Source organism: Hippoglossus stenolepis, chromosome 6 (genome assembly GCF_022539355.2).
Source record: "Hippoglossus stenolepis isolate QCI-W04-F060 chromosome 6, HSTE1.2, whole genome shotgun sequence".
Classification (NCBI taxonomy): Eukaryota; Metazoa; Chordata; class Actinopteri; order Pleuronectiformes; family Pleuronectidae; genus Hippoglossus; species Hippoglossus stenolepis.
This window is the reverse complement of record NC_061488.1, coordinates 5,664,385-5,678,407: the sequence shown is the minus strand read 5'-3', so window position 1 is coordinate 5,678,407 and position 14,023 is coordinate 5,664,385. Positions and strand designations below refer to the sequence as shown.

Genomic DNA, 14,023 nt, shown 5'->3' with positions numbered 1-14,023 from the left:
GGTGTTGGAAGGAGGAGACTGTTTGTAACCACGTGTACGATTGTGTTCAGCAAATCCGTAAATGTCTTTTGAGTATATATATGCGTCTGTTACATTATGCTAATTAGTTTGTGTGTGCGTCTACTTATTGCGTGAGCTGTGTGTGTGCACATTCACCCCCGACTGCACCCATTCATCCACATACATGCATGTACGCTCATAATTGAATGAAGCCGTCTACATTCCGCGCCGCGCTCATTCCAAGTAAAGATTGAGGGCATCTCGTAGCTATTGACACAGCTGGTGGTGCCATCTGGGTGCATCGCACGCCGCCCTGTGCCATCTCCATCCTAACAGTGCAGCGCTCATCACCTAGTGTCCATACCAATGACAGGGGACAAGGAAAACAGTGAGATAACGCTCAGCAAAGTCCAGCTCCAGCTCACACTGGGGAGGGAGGTCATCTGTCGTCCTGAGGCTGCTTTGCATACGTCGGGTTCCTGTTCCACTGCCGGAGCCGTGGCTCCACAGACAAATCATAGGTTGTACTCGTTGCTGAGATGTTTCTTTTCCCCACAGAAGTAATTGTTTATGTGGATATGTCTCCCCGTCCCCCCCCCAACCACACCCCTGTGTGATGAAAGGGGAGAGGAGAGAGGAGGGGTGCTCACAGATTAATGGTACGCACTGAGAGGGAGCACAGACCTACAGTAGCAGCACCTTGATTTATTTGCCACTTAGTACTGATGAAGCTTCAAACTGCAGTAACACACACGTGTTGTCACGGCATTTTTCTCTATCAAGGTCTTTGTTGGTTTGTCGATGCTTGCATCTTGTTTAGCCGTGAGTGTGTGTGTGTGTGTGTGTGTGTTTGTGTGTAGTTTTGTGTGTGCTCTTTTATTTCATTCATACATCTCCCGAACACTTTTCTTCCATATGCTCTGCACCTGATTAAATTTAATTGCTTAAAGCTCCGTAATTCAGTGCAACTTTTATTTGTTATTTGTACCCTATGTGCCACTGTAGGTAAATTGTACTATATTTGTATGTTTGTGCGCTTAGTGGCAGTTGGATGTTTTATAATAAATCGGGAGCGATAAGGACTGAAACAGGAACATTCCTCGTGTTCCTTTTTCGCCTTGCTCGGTAATCAAAGCTTTTCATGATCACAGAGGCAAATTGATGTTATTCATACCAGCACAACATTCCCTTTAAACGCCACCTATTATCCATAAGCTGTCAATTTAGGGAATTTGCCGAGGTAACCTAGTAACAATTTGCAGGCGGCAAATTGTTGAGTTTTGACTTGGTAAATACAGGCAGAGTTAATTGAGGGCATCGGCTCACCATGTGGGAGGACTTGACAAAATGCCACAAGTGTGTTACATGGGCACACATTGTAATTATCACACATATGCACGTACAAACACACACATGAATGAACACAAACACACACACACACACACACACACATACATTCCCAGGCACACACACATTTGCAGATACAGATAGTGACATAATGAGTGAGATTATGGCAGATTTCTGATCCGAGATTTGTTCTGGTTGTGTGTTGCGTTCGCTCCTCTGTGCTCGGACTCTGTTGTGTTTGTGTGAAGGTCACCACACAGTGCTACTGTACTATACTCCAGCAACATTTGATTCCTCAACAACCAGCTGGCTCGTCCCACATAAAAGCCCTCACAGCTGAGCCGCGGTATCTAAGTGTCACTACCACTCCACTACTGTACATTCAAGAAACCAGGGCTCCCTATCTACTATGCCATCTCTTCTAACTCCCGCCCCCCTCCCATGCGCTCTGTTTTCCCCACAGAACCCTGATATTGTGCTCGTCCACTATTTGAATGTTCCAGCCATTGAGGATTGTGGGAAGCCATGCGGTCCCATACTGTGCTCCATCAATACAGACAAGAAGGAGTGGGCCAAGTGGACCAAGGAGGAGCTTATCGGTCAGCTCAAGCCCATGTGTGAGTATTTGAATAATCCCATTCAGAACTATACATTCATCTTTATTGTTGTCGTCCTTGTCCAAACGTTTATCCAAAGCCTTTGATATAAACAGTCCTCTTTTTTTTAAAAGCTTTTTATAGTTTTTACTAGTTCATATGCATAAAAAGATTAAAACATAGTGGCTGTTGTTTTTGTCTGAGCATTTTATGTCCACTCCTATTAGCGGGTAGCTGGTACACTAAGTGCCCTCAGCACCTCAGTCAGAAAGCATCTTCGGCCAGTGCATCCTACACTGTTATATGAGTGTGTTCTCCTCCTGGAGCCATCTGCTAGTTACGGGTCAAAGTCCAGCTCTTCCCCCAGACCTCTGGCACCACTCTGGCCAGGCTGAGAGTGCGCCTCCTCTCTGGCCCATGAAGGAAGTCAAGACAGAGGAGGGCAGCGAGCTGGTTATTGATTCTTGTTAGTGCGTGGGAGCAAGAATGTTTTACTCACCAGAAATCCCCCTTCCTCTCTTTCTCTTCCTCCTCAATGGATTGATTCCTGTCGTTATCAGCTTTTTTAATGCTCTGCGGGATTCACTATGTGTGTGTTTATGATTCTTAAGAACTGCCTAAATACTGAGGCAATGTTTTGGAAAAAGTCAAGGTTTGTCTGATAATGATAATAGCCAAATGGGGCTGCTGGGCCGTTGAAAATCTTTCAGCGAGCTGTTAAGATACCTTTAACAACCAGACTGTGAATTGGGTGCGTCTGGCAGGGGCCAGCAGGCCTGTGACTGATATTCCAATGGCCAATTATTGGTGATGTGGCCAGGTAAAGAGGAACGTGTCAGCAGCTTTACAAGCACACACGCGTGCTGGCTGCATACTGACAAGGCAGTCCAGACCATCATCACTGTTATCCTCCTCACTGCTTTGCTTAGTATCAGTTTTAGGGCATATTTGAACATAAAGCCTCACCTCGGGACAGCAACTGAGCAACAACAGCCTTACTGTATTCATTACATCTGTGGCTTAATGTAAAAAAACCCAAGCACAATTTGCAGTAATGCTTAAAGTCATTAACTTTGGGAGTTGTTGGGACAAAGACCGCGAGTGTGAGATGCCTTCTAGCTGCCAGGCGAGATGAGGGAGCAACATAAAGAGGAAAAAAATCCCTCTCCTGCTGTCTGTCTTTGCTTTCTATTTTTCTCCTCCTCTGTCCCCGTGTCTTTCCCTTGGAGGAGCCAGCGTGTCAACACAAGCCCAGTGATGGAGCAACAGTGTCACCTAGTGGTTTCATGAGAAAACAACCCCCCCCATCCCAATAAGGGGAGCGCAGACTTGCAGCTATGAAGTCATGCTGTATTATCTATACGTTATTTCATGTTAAATTATGTTTGCTCTTCTCATTAAACAGGAAAATAAACTTGCATATATTAGTTTTGTATATTCCTCAGAGTTTCCATAGATAAACTAGCAAGATTTTAATTTTCCCTTTATCAAGAATCAAATTCTGTAGTTTCACTTTGGTGCAAGATCTCACAACAGTCGTTTGACTCTGGGTCACATAAGGTTTGTTTGGCTGTATGTTCGTAAATTACTGTTATATAATGAAGAGGGTTCCTATTTCACAAGCTGACTCTTACCAACAAACAAACCCTTAGTTAAATATCAAATAGTTGTTTTTAGAACAATGTCAACTTTTCAGTTTAATTGCCCTCTTCCATCTCACTTTGCTCTTCCCTTTGCTTCTTCCTCTCAAGACATTTCAGTGCATGAGCCATTTGACACCTCTAATGATACAAAAAAAACAAAACAACAACAACAAAGGAAAAATGTGGATTTCATGGATCAGTTGAGCTTTTCCCGTCTCCCCATGACAAAAACACACTCACACACCCGTGCTCTCAGTCACAAGACTTTCACATGCATGGATGCACACACACCGCGGTTTAAATACAAGTCCCGTGAAACATGGCCTTGTCCGACCTTGTCCTCCTTAACACCCCGCAGTATTTGATGAGAAAGATACGCAGCAGAGGGGGTGAGACGGGGGGGTAAGAAAAGTGGCATCACTACTCAGTCACGCTACAGTTCCATAGACAAGGCAGCCAGCTTGATTCACTCTTTTGGTCTTTTGCTATAAACACGCGGCGCTCTCCCCAGCTATGCCCCCGGCCTGCTGACAGATAGCGCATGAGCGGCTTTAACAAATACACAGACAGACAGAAGGCCTATCTCCAGGCCAGACAGACAGGGCCTCAGAACAAAAGACCAAGGCGAGACACACAGGGCTGGACATCTTATAAACTATTGCACTCCGCTGTCCCATATAGTGCCCAGTGGCGCAGAGACAGCCAGATGGGATATGCATGTGTCCCACAGATCCACCGCATTTGTCATTAGGGCTGTGTGATGCTGCTCATGACAGGATGCAGTCATCGGGATGATGATGTGACTGGGTTGCTGTGTGGTGCCTGTGCTGTCGCTGCCACTGGGATTAAGCCTAGTGGCACTGCTTCTGTCACGTCTGCTTTGGAACATAACCCTCAGTGAGAGTGAGGCGGACAGGCAGACACGGTGGTAACTGTACCTCAACAACCCAGAGTCTCCGGGGGTGACGTCTGTCTGGATGACGGAGGGCTGTGGCAATTCTGGCATAAGGGATCAGGGTCGTTTGGACAAATAGGAATGGCACTGCATGGTGGATGTAACCTGTCACACAAGGCTCCCATGAAAAGATGTATTTATGTAAAGGCTTTCCAATGGTTTTTAAATGCTTCATAACCAGGTCTATGCATCTTGTTATTGTGTATTTAAAACACTATGAAATAAATCTCATTCTTTCTTGTTTCATTTATGTTTGACAGACACATTAAAAGTAAAATAAAATTCAATTTAAATCCCGGAGGCAGATCAGTCGAATGGATGCTCCTCTGTCCTGCAGGGGGGGGATTCATGTCTGCATTTTTATTTGTGTTAGTAAGACTAGCATCACCTCATTCGGCCTATTTTAATTACAGTGTCAGGATGTGAATGGTGACTCACCGTCAAATAAGATCTCTAGACACGTTTGTGGAGTAATTACTTTGACATTTGATGAAAGTTTCCTGTCACATTTGGGGTCCAGTCATTTTTTTTGCTTCAGCTCACTCCCTGTAGATTAATGGATTATTAAAATCTGAGTTTACAATAGATCGAAAATTATCCTGTTTGTGTTTCTTTAACCTGCCACAGTGAGTTTTCTGTGCAGCGTGTGATCGTAGCTTGATCACAGCCGCTCTGCTGACATCTGCTGGTGACCGGCCGGTAATCTGCCGAAGGATCTTGGAGCTTTCAAGTTCGATCCTTATCACAGTCATGCAATCATGTTTCCCGGTTTTTTTTTTTAAAGTTCTCATTAACTATCTCTGTCTTTAATCTGCCTTATGCTCGCCCTCTTATTCTATCTCCTTTTATCAGATATGGAAACAGACATGCACCAAAGAATGTATGGTGAAACCTCCCCTCTCTTTATATACATATATATATGTGTGGAAAATGTACCTAAAAAAGGTGCTGAAGTGCGAGGAACTTGAATTAAAGTTGGCTTGATTTTGTTTGATGGTCTAAATATGCTTCACTTCCGAACATTTACATTTTTGTACCGGTTGAGAGCCTGCGCACTGCAGCACTCAGCGGTGTCTCCTTCCACCTTATAGCCACTAAAACCACTATCTGTCTCATCAGAAGTGTTGGCTGTTTAACAAGTGGAGCGGAGAAAAGGTATTAGGAGGTGCTTGCGAGGTGTGACTGAGGCAGCGAGCGGAGCTTCACAGGAGCAAGCCTCTCTTTCTCCTTTGGTGCCGCAGCTGATCTGGCAGCAGCTAGGTGATGTTCCCTCCCCACAGGCTCCTCCTGTCTGAACATACTCATATAGATCGGGGTAAGGGTGGAGGGCGGAAGGATTGATGTTACTGTCACCTTCATCAGCACTCGCACAGGGGAGGCTACAGATGCTGACACATGGGAGGGAGAGAGGCACAATAGAGAATGAACAGTGCACAACACGAGGCTTGACATTACAGTGAGGTGAGACGAGAGAAAAGCAACTGCTCGTTTCTGGACCAAGGAGACAAGAGACATCGGTACAAGGAGGAAAGATGCTGGAGTTTATAGTCATTTCAAAATAAAGGGGAAGGCGGATAGAGCATGGAAATCAAGAATAGTCGGAGCATGTATATGAAACCAAAAGTAATGCTTCTCTAATAAATGAAATTACATTATTTTCTTTGGCCACTTTGTTTCCATTCAGGACAAACCAAAGTTTTCTATTGCATCTTTCTAACTTTGGCATTTCAGAGGTGTCCAGTGAGCCACTGGAGGCATACTGGCAGGTAGACACAGAGGACAGTGGTTGGGGCGGGGGGTTGGCGTGGCTGGTGGTCTGTTGGGCTGGCTGACGTCTCTGTCTCCTCCTCTCTCCCGGCAGTTCATGGCATCAAGTGGACTTGCAGCAATGGGAACAGCAGCTCTGGCTTCTCAGTGGAGCAGCTAGTGCAACAGATTCTGGACAGCCACCAAACTAAGCCACCTCCCCGGACTCACAACTGCCTCTGCACGGGCACCCTGGGTAAGGGCGAGCGGGTGGGATGGAGCTTATTCTCAAGAGGGAACTTGAGAATTCAATGAGATAAGCACAAAGGCCATAAAGATACTGTTTGTTATATGGTAGAGCAGACGAGGTGGCTGAGGTCTTTTACTGGCAGGTGATTTATACTGAAATTGAGTTTCGGGGGTTATTGCTTTCTTTTTGTTTGTTTGTTATTGTTTTGTTTACTGATAACCGTGTCAGGGCCATATCTGAAATAGCCAAGCTGTTCTCAAATGTCACGCTAGTCAATCTTATATTTTAAGTGGTGTGATTTCACTTCGGCTATAACTCAGGGGAAAACATGTAGAGCAGCGGTTTAGAGATTGATAAAAACAAATTATTGTGTGTAAAAAATGTGAGTTTTTTATTTCTGATGACTTAAGGTAACAAGTCATGCAAAATGTCCCATACGCTTCGATCTCTTTGAACTATAAAGAAAGGTTAGTTTTATCTCCCCTAAAAGAAAGCAGTCTCCCACAGAATGATAAATACGGGAAAAAAACAAGTCATCCATCTTTGTTTCGGCTCCTTCAGTGTTAGTTTCATCCAATTTTCAAGTACACTCAAATTTTGTCTTTTCTGTCCTTACTCTTTTCTTTACCCTCCTCGCCCATCCAAATCCCCAACGTCTTTTCCTGTGTTTGTCCTCGTATAGGTGCAGGGAGCAGCGTGCACCACAAATGCAACAGCGCCAAACACCGCATCATCTCCCCCAAAGTGGACCCCCGCTCAGGTGGTTACAGCAGTGCCCACTCTGAGGTGCAAAACAATGATGTGTCGGAGGGGAAGACCGAGCACAGTGCCCACGGTGGCGGCAAAAGCTCCGGGGGAGGCGGAGGGGGCAGCGCCAGGGAGAAACGCAACGGCAAAGTCCACAAGCCGGTCCTGCTGCACCAGAACAGCACAGAGGTGTCGTCCACCAACCAGGTTGAAGTCCCCGACACCACGCAGAACTCCCCTGTCTCCATCAGCAGCGGCCTCAACAGCGATCCAGACATGGCTGACAGCCCCGTGGTGACAGGGATGAGCCACGTGGCCTCCGTCATGTCTGGCCTGTCCCAGAGTGTCTTTATGTCTGAGGTCACTGGCGATCCCGTGTACAGCATGTCTCCCACCGGGGGTCCCAACACTCACCTGATGGGTGCAGATGCCACCTCACAGGGCTTGGTGCTGTCTGTGACCTCTGATCGTCACAAGTTTGCCTTCCCCAGTGGAGGAGTGGGGGAACCTGGGACCACCGCAGCAGGAGACAGCCTGTCCATGTTGACTGCTGCTGGGGTGTCTGAGGAACTGGTGCTCTCCAGCAGTCTAGACGCTGGAGGCATCAAGATCCCAGAGACCAATATGAACTTTGACCCCGACTGCTTCCTGAACAACCCCAAACAAGGCCAGACATATGGAGGCAGTGCAATGAAGACAGAGGGCAACTCTTCCTCGACCTCATCTTCCTCTGGTGGCAGCAATGGCACCAACGGCACTCTCCAGCGCTCCCCCACCATGTCAGACAATGCCTACATCTTCAACTCAGCTTTGGTGAAGAATATCAAGACAGAAGACACATCATTTGAGCAGCAGCTGGCCACAGAGAGTGGCTACCAGGTGGGGGCAGTAGTGAACTGTGGCAGTGGGGTGGCTGTGGCATCTGGTGCTGGTTCAGGCCAGGGAAGCCTTAGTCTGACCCCAGGGGGCTCCCTGCTTCCCTCTGGTGGGGGTCTCAGTCCTAGCACTACCCTAGAGCAGATGGATTTCAGTGCCATCGATGCCAAGCAGGACTATACTTCCAACACCACCACAGTGAGCTATGGTCAAGCCATGTCCAGTCCTCACATGCAGCACCAGAATCGTTCCCCCAGCTTCTTCCTCCAGGATGCCTCTCAGACTGGCCAGCCTCAGCAGGGGAGGCCCGGCATGGGCCAGAAAACACACTTGATGGAGCACAACTCTCATGACTCTGGAGCTTACATGGGGATGCAGGTGGTGAAGACAGACACCCCCGGCACTAACGGCCACCTTCACCACCACCACCAGGGCCACCAGACCCAGCACAGGGCCAACTGTAACGGAGGCTCACCCACAGAGGGTCCCGGCCACGCTGGCTCTCTTCAGTTGCTTCAGTACCAGGGGAGCTTTCCTGGACTTGGCACTGAGCACGAGGAGGTGGTGGGTCTAGAGCAGCAAGGCAGCGTGGGCTCAGCCCAGGCTGGAGCCTCTGAGAATGGAGCAGAGAACATGCTTAAGCCAGGAGACCACATTCAGGCCTGTGGGGCAGGAAATGGAGAGGGAGGGGGTGCAGAGCACTACATGCAACAGGCTTCGGACGGTAGCGGAGGAGGGAATGGAGGTGCAGGAGAAGGAGTAGCGATTCACAATGGAAACAACAACAACGATGGCAGCAACCGCTCCCAGCAGCAACAGCAGCTGCAGCCTCTCCTCCAAGGCACAAGCATGGTCCAGGGACTCTATAACTCTGTTGGCCCCCATCAGGGGCTCGGTGGAGGAGCCAGCAACGGAGGAGCAGGGGGGACAGGCATGGAGATCAGCTTGGATCACTTTGACATCTCTTTTGGAAACCAGTTCTCTGACCTCATCAATGACTTCATCTCAGTGGATGGCAGTGGTGCCACCATGTCAGCTGGAGGAGCCTTGTATGCTCACCAGCTCGTCACGTCCCACAGCTCCGACAGCCAGAACACAGCTGGTGGGCCCCCCCAGCAGGGCCAGGAGGACGGAGGGGCGAGGGGCTCTGGATACAGCAGCTCCGAGCTCTGCCTTCAATCCTGCTGCAGTCCCCAGTCTCTGAGCGCAGGGGCCGGAGCAGGGGGAAACACAGATGCAGGATCGTTGTCCTACATGAATGTAGCGGAGGTGGTCTCTGCAGCTGTAGCGCAGGGGGCTCTGGGGATGCTTCAGGCCACAGGTCGGCTCTTCATGGTCACTGACTACTCTCCTGAGTGGTCCTACCCTGAGGTGAGTGACTGGACACTTTATTTTTTCACATCCACTCTTTTTTTTTACAGATCTTCTTTTGCTTATAACGTATGTGCCAGATGCTGGGTCATGAGAAATTGACAGAATTCTGCATTTAGAACCAGAGCCGTGCAATAGTTTGAAATAAAGTTCAGCCCATTTCTTTCCAAGTAAAAACTAAAGTAAAAGAATAAATAAATACATGAACAAATAAAATAGAAGTAAGGTCAATTGACATCTGGCTTTTCTATGTTTTGCGATCTCTGTACTTATATTTTATTTTATGACTGGTTTTGAATGGCACTTTCGAAACAAATTTGTATGTTATTTTATTTTATTAGTATTTATACTTATTATAACTAAACTAGGTATCCTTTACATTGTCAAGATTTTTCCCTATCTTTCAAACTACATTATAAATATTATTTATATTTAGTGTTATCTTGGAATAGGAAAGTACAACTTTTAGGCTCTAGATAATAAAAAAATCAAAATAAAGTTTTGAAATGAAAACGAGGAGCCGAGTTGTTCCTATACATTGATTTATTCGTGGCTGCCCTTAATTTATGCTTTGGTAAAATTGTATTTCATCGCAGAGCTGTGCACAGCGTATTGATTCACTCTTTTCGCTGTGTGTATGTGAATGTGTCCATTGCCACACTGAAAGACTATGAGACACAATATTTTGTGTTTGGATGACATTAAAAGATAGATATAGTTGAAACTAAACTATGCTAACCAAACCATAAACTATGGTTGCAGACATTTTATTTTGGTGTTTTAACATGCAAACATCTGTCTCAGTCAATCGGTGTGTTCAGAGGTGTTAAAAGGGACATCAGAGTTACAGACCATAAAAACCAAACCCATTATCATTTGCAGCAGTCGTTCGTTTTGACAGAGTAGCGGACAAATCCAGCTGCATGTGATTAGCAACTTTTGAGTGCTGCTGTCTCCAGCTGAATAGTAAACACATCCCCAAATATTAGGCTGAGCTTTAACTCATCTTAAAGTTTCAGTGTGTGGGATTTTGTGTTCTCTATCAATAAAGATGCATATTTCAACCCATCACCTCACCCTCCTCTCCCAAGCTTGTAGGAGAACCTGCAATGGCCATCAGTTAAAACACTACAGGTCCTCTTTGGTTTGTCCATTCTGGGCTACTGTAGAAGCATGTCAGTGCAACATGGCAGTCTCTGTGTAAGAAGACCAGTTCCGGACCAGCACCTCATTCTAAGACAGCAAAAATTAAACAATTTTACAGTTTCAAGTTTATGAAAAAATGATTATGCATATACCAATATATATCCCCCTAAACCCAATGGACCTTAGATTCACTCCATCATGATGATGTACGTTTATCCCATTATCCCATTAATTTTAACCACCTCCTAATCTGTCTGCTTGTAATGTTACCACTTCGAACACTAGGTGTCACTGTGCACATGCACACGTTTGTGCCATAAGTGAATGATTATAAATTACCAGCAAATATAAACAGCCATGCAAAATACTGTTATATCTTTGACAACGGATATCACTTCACACTGATTATGCTGTAATGATTCGATATAGATGTAAGAAAACTTAATTATTCACCTGAATGGAGATTTCTATAACCTACACAGCATCTGGTTACATTATGCATATCTTAGGGAAAACAAAATTATTTTATATATATTTTTTACCAGGATTTCTTCCATTCCTTTGTTTCATTGCCTGGAGGTTAAAGGTCACCACTTGTTGTTATGTTGTGCACAGGGTAATGCTCTTTCCAGTGTAATCCCCTCTTCCAGCCACTGGAGGGTGACATAGTGGTGTAATATCAGGGTTGGTTGAGTAAATATAATTAGTGCATTGAAGTAAGTGTGGTGCTGCACATGATGGCAGCAGAGATCAGTTTAGTGAAGCTGTTTTCTTTTCCTTGGTGCTATTCTCATCTTTGCCCACTAGATGGCAGAGTATAATCAAGATGAGTTCGTTTTAACCATTTGTCTCGTTTTGCAGGGCGGAGTTAAGGTGCTGATCACCGGGCCATGGCAAGAGGTCAGCACAAACTACAGCTGTTTATTTGACCAGATCTCAGTCCCAGCTTCTCTTATCCAACCTGGGGTGCTGCGCTGCTACTGCCCAGGTAAAGCAGGAGGACGCTCACTCACACATTGTGTCAGCAAAGTCACATTCTACACATTTTTAATACAATTAATATTATTTGGGGAGTTTGAGTGTCAGCTTTATACATAAAATCATTTTATAGTTTATATACTTTGTTTGTATTGTGGATTCATATAAATTTACAAATGTATCTGTAATATTTCAATAAACTACTGTAGTTCAAAGCAATCAAATATGTATTCTTACTGAAATTAAATAAATATAAACTGGTTAAATATTATGACCAGGTACAAATGTACAAATACAGTGATCTTTTTATCCTAAGAACTACATCTGACAATCTGACCATTAAATATTGATGCTGTGTATATACCGTACATGCACTGAACTCTCATTATCCTCCCCCTCTCCAGCTCATGACACAGGTCTGGTGACACTTCAGGTGGCCGTCAGTAGCCAGATCATCTCCAGCTCGGTGGTGTTTGAGTACAAGGCCCGCGCTCTTCCCTCACTGCCATCATCTCAGCACGACTGGCTCTCGCTGGATGGTACGTCTCTTTTCAGTTTTACATTTGGTCCCTTGCCCCAAATCTCTCTCTATCATGATTTCTGTACTTTCCCCCCCCCGTCTAATGATTCTTCTGTCTGGCTCCACAAATCTCCTGCTGCTGTTAATTTCGTTAATTTTGATTGATGCGCTGCTGAATCATCATTATTACGGTACAAATCTCTTGCTTTTAACTAATTCCTCAAAACATACACATTCATAAGCACTAGTTCTCCCTGAAGCCAAACCTGCTGTATGTTATTAACTGTTTTGAAAAGTGCCAAAAGATAAATCATACACTTTGGCACCCTTTGGTAGCCACATATGCGGTAACAATATGTTTTGATCATGTATTTTGTGCTGTGATATGAACAGTTCCCTCGTTCATTTTATGTTTATGGCCACTGTTAAATGCTTGAGTTGTAGATGTTGTATGTACAGTGGGGGAAATAATCATTCAACACATCAACAGACAACACAACTTCCAGAAAACCCAAAAGGTAATTTTGTGAAAGAGGAATCACACAGGAAAAATACTATTGAAAGCCTTTGTTTGCAGTGACAGCTTTAACCTCATTTGGGACGTTTCTATTCTTCCTGATCATTCTGGGGTTGTTTACCCTCATGTGAATGTTGATCTTCTGTTGGGTGTAAATCTGTAGATTGACTGGGCCGTTCCTACAACTTAATCATCTTCCTCTGGAATCAAATGAACGTTTGCAGCGTGTGTTTTGGATCTTTGTCCTGCTGGAAGGTCTCATCCTCATCATCCTGTTTGATGGCAACAGATTCATGAGAAGAATTTTCATTTCCATAGCTCCATGCGTCCTTCCATTCAATAATATTGATTCTGCCAGTACCATTAGGAGAGAAGCAGCCCATCAATAGTCTATGGCTCTTAGGCCCCTCCTCTGACAAACCTACTGACCCCCAGTGAGAAGTGTGTGAGGCTGGTGGAGTGATGTTCTTTCCACTTGCAGATGATTTCTACAATGGTGCTTATAGGAGCATCTAGATGTTGAAAGATTACCAGGGCTCAGCAATCTTATCCAGAAGGTCAATGTAGAAAATCATGTCTCTTGTGTGACAGTTTTCATAAATGATTTGTATTCTTGTGTTCAGAGGTGGGTACTCTTGCTTTTTCTTCAACACTAACTGACGTTGTCAAGCCAGCTGGTGCCTTGTCTTGCCTTGGTGCACCTCAGAACCTTCAATACTTTTTTCCCTGTGTCGTCTTCTTTATTAAAACCTTAGTCCTGGATTGTAATGTGTCTTTTTATTCTGAATTCTTGGGGTTAATACCAATGTCCTATCAAACTTCCATGTGAGTGTCTGCCTTGGAGCTGTGTTTAATAAAGAAATAGTGGTATGTTAAATGTATTTTCCCCACTGTAAGAGAGAACCTTATGGACGTTTTAACCTTTAACTATCTTGCTATGTTCTACATTATATGAATATTAGGAGAATATTGTTGAAAATCATACTGGCCAGCCTCCCAAGTGAATCTGATTTAAGAGTTAACTCTGTTTTATTAAAATGTGAGTGAGACATTTTCATTTTCATTTGCAGCATCTTCCTCTGAAAAGTGCAAATTAAATATCACGTCATATTCAAAGTTTTATTTTCGGATCAGTTCAGATTGTCTCAGTGTCTCATCTTGCAGTCAGCCAGTAAGATCGCTCGATGTATATACAGCAGTGCAAATGGAATGACAGATTTTGTATCGATGTATTATTCATTGTATTTATATGTGACTCCGTCACAGTGAGAAAGCTTTTGTAAATCTGCATTTAAGAGGAGTTCTATATAAAACAATAGATGCTGCAGGGC

The 14,023-nt window shown here is 44.8% G+C and overlaps 1 protein-coding gene across 8 annotated transcripts in view; it reads left to right on the top strand.

The window, feature by feature from the left end:
* Nucleotides 1–14,023, top strand: part of camta1a (calmodulin binding transcription activator 1a) — a 284,247-nt gene that overhangs the window by 246,061 nt on the left and 24,163 nt on the right. For 6 of the 8 annotated variants that reach the window (XM_035159548.2, XM_035159547.2, XM_035159545.2 and 3 more), the window contains 5 exons: nucleotides 1,811–1,964; nucleotides 6,403–6,543; nucleotides 7,220–9,531; nucleotides 11,539–11,665; nucleotides 12,060–12,194. In XM_035159548.2, the coding sequence (XP_035015439.1) occupies nucleotides 1,811–1,964; nucleotides 6,403–6,543; nucleotides 7,220–9,531; nucleotides 11,539–11,665; nucleotides 12,060–12,194 (2,869 nt within the window). The remainder of the gene's footprint in view (nucleotides 1–1,810; nucleotides 1,965–6,402; nucleotides 6,544–7,219; nucleotides 9,532–11,538; nucleotides 11,666–12,059; nucleotides 12,195–14,023) is intronic. The other 2 variants (XM_035159560.2, XM_035159550.2) reach the window with 1 other exon arrangement.